The sequence below is a fragment of the Cryptomeria japonica genome, chromosome 3, assembly GCF_030272615.1.
Source record: "Cryptomeria japonica chromosome 3, Sugi_1.0, whole genome shotgun sequence".
NCBI classification, from domain to species: Eukaryota; Viridiplantae; Streptophyta; class Pinopsida; order Cupressales; family Cupressaceae; genus Cryptomeria; species Cryptomeria japonica.
Window position 1 is genome coordinate 797,301,159 of NC_081407.1, and position 12,355 is coordinate 797,313,513.

At 30.2% G+C, this 12,355-nt stretch overlaps 1 protein-coding gene across 1 annotated transcript; it reads left to right on the forward strand.

Moving 5' to 3' along the window:
• The first annotated feature begins 345 nt into the window (after nt 1-345).
• On the forward strand, nt 346-3,015 carry LOC131075810 (phenylcoumaran benzylic ether reductase IRL1). The gene is made up of 5 exons (XM_058012707.2): nt 346-704; nt 1,548-1,682; nt 1,776-2,013; nt 2,136-2,339; nt 2,552-3,015. The coding sequence occupies exons 1-5, from the start codon at nt 390-392 to the stop codon at nt 2,713-2,715; spliced, it is 1,056 nt and encodes a 351-aa protein (XP_057868690.2). The 5' UTR covers nt 346-389; the 3' UTR covers nt 2,716-3,015.
• Nucleotides 3,016-12,355: the final 9,340 nt, after the last annotated feature.

Consider the following 12,355-nt stretch of genomic DNA (forward strand, 5'->3'; position numbering starts at 1 on the left):
CTTATAAAAAAACTATAATCATATTAAGAAGCAAGTGAAATTCCATCTATTATAAAATTTCTAAAATATTTTTATATAAAATATATTATTCATCATAAAAACAAAATTAGATATGGTGGGGGGAGATTCTTAATTGGAAAAAAAAACATTGTTAGTTATGGCATTTTGAATTAAGTGAGGAGGCAACATCAGAGTTGTTTTGAGGTAAGGGAATTTTTAGTAACTTTTTCTTTAGATGGGTCCATGCTTTTGTATGAACCAATTTTATTACCATAACACTCTAGTGGTCACCTAATTTGGTGTCAACCACTCGTCTTATTTATACCACCATACCATTAGGTAATAGGGATAAGGGGAATATGTGCAAAGAACAGTAATACTCACTTAGGATGAGGGAAAGCCATCCAGGGGGAAGGAATCCTAGGATTAGAAGGAAAATTTACATTCATAAAATTTCCCCAATTTTGATCTCTTTATTTCTTGTTTACTTGATTTTACAGTGGAAAGAAGGTGATTCAAACAAAATGGCAAGCAGCAGAATTCTGATAATTGGAGGAACTGGGTACATTGGTCGCCATGTGGCAAAAGCCAGCATTGCTCTTGGCCATCCCACTTACCTTCTGGTCAGAGAATCCACAGCTTCAAATCCTCTTAAAGCTGAGCTTCTGGAATCCTTCAAGGCCTCAGGTGCTCACATAGTTCATGTAAGTGTTTTGAATTGATCTTCTGCAGCTACTCTAAATAGTTCATCGGAAAATGACTAATGGGAGGAAAAACATGACCTAATGTCTGTTACTCACAACATAATATTTTATTTATATTGAACAAATCTGCTTACTAATTTGAGTGCAGTATTAGATTTTTTTGCTTTTTTGCCCCACATTGTGCATCTTGTGCTGTATTTTGTGTGAACTGCTTATTTTCCTCACCGTTTACTGTAACTAGCCATGGAGTCTGTGTTGATCTCGTCAATGCAAATTGTAGAGATTAGAGGGTTTATGGGTCTATTTATAACCTACAGTAATTTTTACCCATTCACTCGCCTTGAAGCATCGGCCATCTTATTAATTAATGGCAAGTTTATAAATGAAAAGTATTTGACGGCCTACAGACCATTAATTTCCAGGCCTCTGAAGTGTTTTAGAAGTATTATGAGACCCATTGATGTCACAGATTTTAAAGAACGCATAGCCTGTTAGTTTTAAAAGTATTTGGAATCAATCTATACTCTCTCCAGGTCAAATAGCCCTGTATATTTGTTGATATTTCATTTAATCTAAACGAACTTAAGGTAAATATGGAGAAGTTTTTGTTTATGTTCAGTATTGGTAGCATTTATTAGATACAAATTTAGGTCATTTTCCTTGTCAATGAACATAAATTATGGTCTTGGCCCTTGGGTGAAGCACTTGAGCTCTTTCCCCTGTATTGATCATTTTACTCTGTAACATATTATACTAGCTTTGACATGAATTCCAAATAGATTGAGCCTGTGTCACTTTACTTGTATGTGCCCAAATGCCTGATAAAATTGATATCATATGCAGGGATCTTTGGATGATCATACAAGTCTTGTGGAGGCAATCAAGAAGGTGGATGTGGTTATCTCCACAGTGGGAGGGCCACAACTGATGGATCAGTTAAACATTATCAAGGCAATCAAAGAAGTTGGAACCATTAAGGTATGTAAAAGCTCCCCAGGATTCATACAGATTATTTTGCTCAGAAGTGATATGTTCCAATGATTTTCATAACCCTTGCTGATGATTTTGCAGAGATTTTTACCATCTGAGTTTGGAAATGATGTTGACAAAATCCATGCAGTGGAACCTGCTAAGACCATGTTTGGTAACAAGGCCAAAATCCGCAGGACCATTGAGGCAGAAGGCATTCCCTACACATATGTCTCCAGCAATTTATTTGCAGGCTATTTTGTGCCAAATTTGGGGCAACCAGGCCTTTCTGCTCCTCCAAGGGATAAAATTATTATTCTAGGGGATGGCAATGCCAAATGTGTGTAAACGTCCTAGAAATGCATTTAGAAAGCCTATTTTTATTGAATATTTATATTTTCTGTTAGCATTCTATCACTACCATAATCTTTCCCCTAATACATTGGGGGAGTGAATGTCCAGTTGTGTTTGTGAAAGAGGAGGATATTGGCACTTTTACCATCAAGGCAGTGGATGACCCAAGAACTCTGAATAAGACACTGTATTTGAGGCTTCCTGCCAATACCTTTTCTTTCAATGAGCTGGTAGCTTTCTGGGAGAAGAAGATAGGAAAGGCTTTGGAGAAGGTCTATGTTCCAGAGGAAGTTGTCCTTAAAAAAATTGAAGGTTTGTGCTATTAGTTTCAATTTTTATTTTTTATTTTTTTATATTATAGAAAATTTAAATTCAGTATTATCTAAGTGTTTACAATATGAACTTTGTTATTAAATCAAATATTCTTGGACACCTAATTTACATTGTTAATAGAAGTCTAACTAGATATTTGAAATGATTATTTTTATATTTAATAATTCTTTTTCTTCTAAAATTGTATGCAGAGACACCATTCCCAGCAAATATTGGCATTGCTATTGGTCACTCCACTTTTGTGAAAGGAGACCAAACCAATTTCGAAATTGAACTTGATGGTGTGGAGGGCAGTCAACTTTACCCAGATGTGAAATACACCACTGCAGAAGAGCTTCTTAACCAATATGTATGAACTTGAAGTTAACAATATCTTAATATAAAGGGAGATATAAATTTGATGGTGATAATATAAGAGGTTTAAAACTTCTAAGCCTAGCACCATCCTAAGTATTTGATAATACTAATGTACCATTAAGGACAAATCTTTGTTATAGCTTAGAACCTTTTTTTAATAAGGGTTTTTTCTTAATTAGAAGAGAGATTCTAGAAGAATGATTAAATTAAGTTATTGGAGAGATTTTTTTATTAATGTATGTGAATGTTTCTTAAGTAGAATGTGTTATATAAGACAGATCCTTGTTATGGTATATAACTCTCTTTTATTTGTGTGAGAATTTTTTATTATGTGGAAGAAACTCTCCAAGATCAATTATATAAACTAAAAAAATCGTGTTATCTTCTAATTGACAATTAAGTTTTCTACAAATTAAGTTTGATTTGTTTGGTTTTGAAACAAATAAACATCAAATTGTATATAAATGAGGATAGTTGAGGTGTTTTGAATATGGTAAACTTTTTTTCAACATGGGTTTTGAAAGGACCCCAAAACCTTTTACAACAAGAACAACAAGAAGGAACATGAACAACAATCAACAAAGAAATATATTAATACAAAACCCAAACAATAACTACAAACAACAAGACTATAAAGAAGAGATACCAAGCAAACAATCATGGTGGTTTGAATCCAAACCTCACCAAACAGTTATGAACAAAACTTCGCCAAAAATAATAGTTTTTTTTTTTTTTTTTTTTCTTGCATGGGGACCACAAACCTCACTAGTGTGGTCCCCCTCTTTAGTTTTCAGCACCATCCTTTTGGGTACAAACCAAGGACACTCCTCATCAAGAACTTTGCCCTAAAGAGAATCCTTTCCATCATGCCTCATCTTAGAGTGTTCTTTTCCATGATGAAGATTACAAATATTTTGTGAATGATAATGAAGAGATCACTTTATAAATAATCTTAAACTTTGTATAAAAAAATGGTAATATATCTGGAATTTAAAAATGGTAAAATTGTTTGGTTATTTAAATATATGTAATTGATCAAAATCATTATTTAATTATTTGTAAATCTTGAGCATTAAATATAATATAATAAATGGGGATGACCCCACAACGCAACAGTTAGCTACGAGTCTTCTACATGAGAGGTCTTGGGTTCGAGTATGGTCGAGCCCCATGCGTCTCACACATAGGCAATGGAGGCCCCTCAAAAATGTGGTATTGCTGGTTCATAGCTCTAGTCAAAAGCAATTCAGCTTTGACCCATTACCAAGCAAAAAAAATAAAAATATAATATAATATACTAAATAGGTACATATTTAATTTTATATTGGGCAAAGATTTTGTTATAACTGAATTTGTAAAAAATAAAATGCATTAAATGAAAAATCATTCTCATAAATAAATTTATTTTAAGACATTTTAAATAGTATTTTTTATGAGATACAAAGTTAATAAATATTTAGTTTGATAAATTAAATAAGTGATTAATATAAGTGTGTGAGCTTGAATTTCATCCTCAGAATGTTACCTGTAATAAGTTAGTTTCACAAAATACAATGGAAATGCATACAGGAAATCCAAAATCCACCAATGAAACTACATGAAATACATATTAAAATAAAATATTATTTTACCTTCATGACTTATGTCTCATTGTGTCCTAACTCCATTGTTCCTGGTTACAGATGGTGTGCTCTCAGACAATGCACTGTTGGCTTCCAAGATGGCATATGAAAAATGGACCGATAACTTGTAGTTAATTGATAGTATGATATGCAAAGCTACATGATTATGCTAAAATGATAATACTATATGATTATATTGCTAAAATGATATTTGCTATTTGCTTCAAAAACTCACGGATGCATAAGATTGGCTTGAAGACTTTTTTTTTTGAAGACTAACTCTCTCAATTGAAGCTCTTGATTTTATAGACATTGAGAGGATTAGATGATGTGGCTTAGATCAACGGTCTTGATCAGATCTGCAATTTTGAATGGCTATGAGCAAAGGTGAAGGTTGAGAGAAAGGGGGAAGGAGAAGACAAGTGTCACTCATCTCACCTTGACTGGGTTGCTGAAGGAATCTAGGGATGGTTGGAGGAAATTTAGGCATGGTAGGACAAGTGGACTCAAGTCCTTCCCAAGATGTAAGGGGTGTTGGAGAGAATATAGGAAATGGTTATGAAATGTGTGTACCTACACAATTTCATTAATTTTGGAGGTTGAAGATAAATCATGAATTAATATTTAAGGAATATTAATTTCTTTAGCCACATGCTTGATGAGTTGGCAAAGGAAAGAGGAAGTGGAGATGGAGGGTGAGTTGGAAAAGGGATTAAATAATTTTGAGAATTATTTAATATTTGAGACTATAGGATAGGATAATAATATTAAATATTGGATATTTAATTGTTTGGAGAAAATAATTAAATATTAGATATTTAATTAACTTCGTTAGAGGAATAATTAAATATTAGATATTTAATTAATTAGAGGAATAAGATAATTAAATATTAGATATTTAATTAATTCGGAAAAATAGGATAATGAATTAATTAATAAAATATTAATTAATAGAAAGATATGAAAATGAATTAAATTAATTAATCTTTTTGAATTAATTATTTAATAGAAGAATAAATATTAAATAAATATAAAATATTTATTTAATTGCTCATAGCCAATTTTTAGGTGTATACAATAAGAATTATTTTACTTTATATTACACAAGCACACTCATGAAATTGACAATTATGATAAGGGTATTTATTTTGAGATGTGATAATATTAGATTCAATTATAACTAGCATTAAATAATGTAATTCTAATTCCTACTATCATATTTTAAATAGTGAAGCTTTGACCAATTCAATGATGATTTGTGTTCTATATTTATTTTGAGATGTGATAAGATTAGATTAAATTATGACTTGCATTAAGTAATGTAATTCTAGTTCCTACTATCACATTTCAAATAGTGAAGCTTTGACAAATTCAGTGATGATTTGTGCTCTATTTTTGTTCAAGTTTTGTTGATTGATTCAAAGACTTTGATGAAATTGGAACAAAAGGCAAATAACAAATATGACTAACAATGATGTCTTGACATAAATGTTAAGGCATGAGGTTGATTAATTTTTTATGTTGAAATTTAAGTGTGGATTAATGCTACACAAGGGAAGGTTATGTACAATATATTAATAGTTTGTTTTAAGAATTTAAAATGGATATCATATTCTGCAACCATTCAATTGTGTAATAAATCCTCATATCTCATTTATCTAATCAAAAGTAGAATTGAACTATTTTCATAGATTGTCTTATAAATTATACATTCATATTTCCACCATGCAAATACCACACCACACCATTTTTTACCAAATCTTGCTTCCCTTTGTACATGTATATTTATATATCTATCTATTTGACACACACGTATTCTATTCATTGATACATCCATCCAATCATGACTATCCTCTCATGTTACTCATTTTTTCCTAAGCCTTTTGATTTCATTTTGTAGACACCTAAATTTGCTCATACCCCACCACAATAGGATTTATCCCATCCTAGCAAATTAAATGAATATTTATTATGTATTTAAATTATCATTTATCTTCTTTTTTTTTTTGCTTGGTAATGGACCAAAGCCGAATCGCTTTAGACTGGAGCTATGAACTAGTGAAACCATATTTTTTAAGGGCCTCATCCTCATATTTGTTCGGCATTAACACACTTATATCTCTTTGTGCCATCCTATTTTCCATGCCCAGGCATCACCTTATCTCTCCATTGCATGCGTGTGGGACACATGGGGCTCGAGCAAACTCAATCCCAAGACCTCCCATGTAGGAGGTTCACAACTAACCGCTGCATTGTGGGGTCATCCCCAAATTATCATTTATCTTTATCCCTCACCTTTAATTAAATAAATGTATACTTATGCAATCAATTCTAAACCTTAACCCCCAAATTGTCATAACCCTCTTTTTGGACCTTGATATGACTTGTTATTATTATTATTATTATTATTATTATTATCACTACTACTACTACTATTATTATAATTATTATTATTATCACTACTACTACTACTATTATTATAATAAATATTATGAGCAATGTTAGTTAGAGATGAAAAAAAAAATTTAATAAGGGTGGAATTAGTTTAAAAGAAAAATTAATAAGTGGTGACTTGCACGTGAGGTCATAATTTATTTGAAAGTTATTTATTTCCTCAATATTATAATTGAGCACATGGTGTAGGAGAAATAAGAAGATTCTAGAAATGAATTCAAAATCAGATTTTATATGCACGGTCAAATGTAGTTACCACTATGACAAGTTGTAAGGAATATGTCTTGCATGAAAATATTTTTGGAAAAGAATCTCAAATTCAAATTTCAAATGCATGGTCAAGTGTAACCCCCACTATGACAACAATCATTTTGTATGAAATTAATTTTGAAAATTCTTATTTTCTCAATATGTTAATTTAGCACATGTCGTAGGAGAAATTGGAAGCTTCTAGAGTGAATCTTCATTCTCTTTGTATGAAATTAATTTTGAAAATTCTTATTTTCTCAATATGTTAATTTAGCACATGTCGTAGGAGAAATTGGAAGCTTCTAGAGGGAATCTTCATTCTCCATTTTCTTGCATGCAACTCCTCCATTTAGTAATCAATCAATTTTGCATAAAGATAATTTAGGAAAAAGAATCATTTCTTTCAATTAATTCTCTTGATAGTGGAATTGAGGGATCTTTTCAATATAATGTATACAAGTTTTCAAAAAAAGGGAGTTGATTTATTTTTTGAAGAAAATCTTTCTCAAGTTCTTGTAGAAAGTAGTAGGATTTTTTTTGTAGTCGCATTTCATTTGTAGAATTGTTAAGTAGTTGTTTTGAAGAATTTTCACCAAGTTGCAAGGAAGGATCAAGGAAGACTAGCTTGGAGATTTGGAGAGGTTTCAACATCAAACTTCGTCGATCCAGGTTCTCTTCTATTGCTTTCCTTAATTTTTCATGTGAAAAAAATAAAATAAAATATTATGAAGAATATAGCTTCTATCCTTCTTTTAGATCTTCATTTATATAAAAGTTTTTAGAATTTGTTTTAAAACAAAGTTAAACTCTTTTTTTATTTAATTTGGGATAAATGTTGTAATACATATCTTTATTATATATTTAATTTTCTTAGAAAAGAAAAAAAAAAGAAGATAAAAATCGGATTCTTGTTGTCTTTTTGCTTGAAATATAAATAAATAAATATATATATATATATATATATATATATATATATATATATATATATATATATATATATAATTTATTAAGAGTGCAAAAAAATATTTTGGGGAATAAACTCTTTTTTTCTTCTGTGATTGTATGATGTTCTTTATTTGACTATTTTCTGTGAATTAAACTTAACTCTCTGGAATGTGAGTTTGATCATTTGAGTGAAATTTTTAAATCAATCTTAGTACTCTATGAAAATCTCATCTCTATGTTTTTCACCTGTGGATCGAAGTTATTTTTCCTTAATTATTTTACCTATAAATAAATTCATTTCTCCTCTCTAAATGTAGATTTGATTAAATATTAAATCCCTCTCATTCCCCTCTATGATCGGTCTTACCTTCCTGTGAATGTATACTGCTCTTTTGAGAAAGCATTTCATTTGTATTCATTATTCCCTGTGAGTTGAATAAAACAAATTTTCTCCCCCTCTGAAGATGATAGTATATATTTAGTTGATTTCTTCCTGAGAAAACCTTCTTTGCCTTCATCCCAAGCATATCGTGAAGATTTAATCTTTCAAAAACTTTCTCAAACAATATATATATATATATATATATATATATATATATATATATATATATACTATAGACTTCCTCTCTGTCTCTATGAAATCTCTCTCTGTGAAATATATAACTTGTAATAAGCTTCCTCTCTATCTCTATGAAATCTTTGTGAAATCTCTCTCTGTGAAATATATAACTTGCAATAAGCTTCCTCTCTGTTTCTGCAAAATCTCCTTCTGCATAGTATTTGTGACTGCAAATCTTTTATTTGGCATCTCCCTCTTTTTGTGACTACAAAATGTACAATAGATTCATTAATTGGTAAATACGGTTATCTTTTATCTTAAGAATATATATATATATATATATTAAAATGTATCTTTTGGCCATTTAGTAAAAAAAAAGAAGGATTTATGTTATTTTATAAGGTAAATAATCAATAATAATAGAATTATTTCTATGTTAAATTTGTAATTTTGGTTTCACAAAATAGAATGTAAATATAATTTATATTATTTTATAAAATGATTGGTGAATGATAATAGAGTTATTTTAAAATATGATTTGGCTTCACAAAATTGGAAATGAGATTGATTTTTGTTTTTGTTTTTCCTATAAAATAGTTAATAAGTTATGACAGAATCATTTCTATTTTTTTCAATTGATTTTGTTATGGAAATCTTCTTGCTTTATTCATTATACCATAAAAGAGATAATAATAAAAATATATATATATATTAAACAAAACAAAAAAAGTGGTTGTGTTTTATGGAGTGAATTCATATTAACGTGTTTTCCTTCTAAATTGTATTAAACACAAAAAGATTGAATACCAATAACTTATTAGCCTAATATTTAAATTTACTTATAATTTGTTTATTTGTATTATTAAAATCAATTTGAACATTGGGTAATTTTCTCTTAAGAAAAAAACAAACAAACTTATTATTGGAATTAATTTATAACTTGGGGGATTATAAATGTTTTTTTTTTTCCTTAATAGTTGAAACTTATATTATTAGAATGCATTTATTAATTAAAAGGGGTTTTGCTTTAAAATGTTTTCCTTGGTGGATAAGAAAATTGATTATTAATTATATTAAGTGGTAATTAATCTTTTAAGAGAAGTTTAATGAACCTAACTCATGCCAAAGGGTCACCTATTAGGGTTCTATTGATGAGAATTTAAGTTGCAAATTTTGACCTTCCCTTCACGATGAAAAAGAAAACCCCTCTGGGGTTTTGAAGGGATAAATATTGTATAAGGCAAAGAGTCAATTAACACTTTTGGAATTTCATTAGATAATCAAACATTAAGAAACCTACTATCTAGAATTAATCTTTCTTAGGATGTAGATATAACGGTTAAATCTTCTTATTAAATAGATTAGTTTGTCTTAGGGAAACAAAAGATAGGAAAATGATACTTCATCAATGATACACTTATTCTATAGTACCAGTTATTTTTCATCAAGTATCACTATTTAGTCTCAATTAAAAATAAATGAAATACCCTTTAGTATACTTCAAAAATTAGTGCAAGTGTTAAGGGTTAAAAAGAATTTACCTCCCAAGTAAATTTGTGTTTAGTTACATACTTTTTGTATTTCAAGAAATATGAAGTAATGTTTAGCTAAATTTTCCTCAATTCAAGAAGTTGGATATATTTGTTTTTGCAAGGTTAAAACTCACGATATAGAGTATACAAGACATTTGAGAATAATCAATCTATGAATAGTTAAAGATATATAAGAATAGTAAAGGCGAAGTTACATTTATGTCGCCAGTATTTAGTATAGATGAATTTAATTAACATTTAAATTTGGAGATAAGTCGCAAGATATAATCTATCTTGTAAGAACATTAGTATTAATTAGTGTTAATAATCTCCTTAGTCTTGTTGAATCAAGGGAATTAAATTTGTAAATAAGACTCATCTAAATAGTTAAGATTTAATGGGTTATTAGCATTTATTTTATTTTATTATAAATTATTAATTTATATTGCAATCATCATCAAATTTAAGTTAAATATTGATCAAATTGTCTAATTCCTTGGTTCCCTTAATCAATTGTTTACTCAAATAAACAAATCAATATTTGATTATAAATTGTCCTCATTTTAGAAATTGAATATTTGTTAATCTTTCATGTAAGTTACATTTTTTTACAAGTTACCCAAGTTACGCATTTATTGTATTATGCAAGTTACTTATTTATTATTATCATGCAAGTTATTTTCAAGAAGTTAGATATAATGGTCCTCACAATTTGAATATTAATCTTTCAGTAGGAAATGGGTTGGCACAAGAGGTTCCTCATTTCATAGAATGTGTTTGTTTTCAAGTCTTTGCAATAATGATCTCAATTTTAGGTTGCACTAGGATTATGTTTATTTAAGTTTCCAGTAGTATAATAGTTTCATTTCATAGTGTTGCTTAAGATTAATAAGTACTTAAATAGATAACTAAACAAGAGGTGATGGAAACAAAAACCTAGCAGCGTTCAGTATCTATGGTGCCTCTGGGTCATGCTTACGGGTAATGTCGTCGTATTGAACTACTGCACTTAATGCCTAATAAAGCTGCAACAATGACGTATGTGGCATCGTCCCTATAAATCGTCGAGGAGTAATAAGGGTCATAAGGAAGTTAAAACCAAGGGGCAGGTAATCCCCTTTGGATCGATAATCTAAAAAGATTAATTTTCAAAATGAATTTACATCCGATCAGTTGAACTTTAGATAACCCCATTAGGGTTTGGATGTGTGTGAAGATCTTTAATATTTATTTTATCTTGATTATTTCAACGGATGGTAACGGATTAAGGGTGACGTATTTAATAGGAAATAAGACTAAATTATTTTAGGCCATCTTGAGCCTTTTTTTCTATAGAGCTACCATCGTGGGTAGCAACCGCAGAGAAACTATTTGGGACATTGAACCTAGAAAGGGTTGCATACCCACCATACAGTTTACATTAAACCATAGTTTAGAAACCAAAACTACATACTTTACGCCTTGATCTCGTGTCAAAACGGGTATGTAGGCAGTCTAGGGACGAAGTTGTCCCTTGTACTCAGGCGTTCGGGGATGGGGTTTAGGATTTGGTTATGGGTGAGTAATTGGTTCTTGAAGCTCTTTGGTCTTTTAATCAAATGGTACAAATAATAATTGAAAGGTTAAAATTAATTCAATGCATACTTAGAAGGAATCTCGTATGGATTCGCTTGACTTCTCGAGGCTTTGGGTTGAATTCTGAGGCGAAACTCAAGCTTGTTTATGTAATTATTTTAACACTCCTAAGGATGGTGACCTCAGTACACTCCTAGTAGGGGAGTGTAGTCTTTAGAGAGTGGCTCAGGACCCGGATGGTCCCGATGAGTCTAAAGTCTCTAGCCAGAGCATATCCTATTCTTATGAATAGATGCCTACTTCGTTTGGGTAGATGCCTATCCCAGATTGGATAGATGAAACCTCCTATCCCGTAGGGACAGATGCCTAACCCATATGGTTAGATGCCCAGTCCCGTATGGATAGATGTCTAACCCATATGGTTAGATGCCTAGTCCCGTATGGATAGATGCCTAACCCGTATGGTTAGATGCCCATCCCAGTTGGATGGATGTCTATCCCGTTTGGATAGATGTACCTGAGTATGTCATTGAATAAAGAATAGATAAGAATAAGTAATAATATGAAATCAATATTTTTATATATTAAAAAAAAAAAAAAAAAATCAGTTGAGTTTTTGGTTTAAGTTAAGTGGGTTATTACACAAATCCTCCAACTAAGTCAATTAATTAATCTGGGCTAATTAATCCTCATTAACATTTC

Excerpts from the sequence above, each read along its gene's own strand:
- LOC131075810 (XM_058012707.2), top strand. The coding sequence starts at position 390 with ATGAGGGAAAGCCATCCAGGGGGAAGGAATCCTAGGATTAGAAGGAAA. Across the intron at positions 705-1,547 it reads CAGGTGCTCACATAGTTCAT|GGATCTTTGGATGATCATAC; the intron begins GTAAGTGTTTTG and ends TATCATATGCAG. Across the intron at positions 2,014-2,135 it reads AGGGGATGGCAATGCCAAAT|TTGTGTTTGTGAAAGAGGAG; the intron begins GTGTGTAAACGT and ends GTGAATGTCCAG.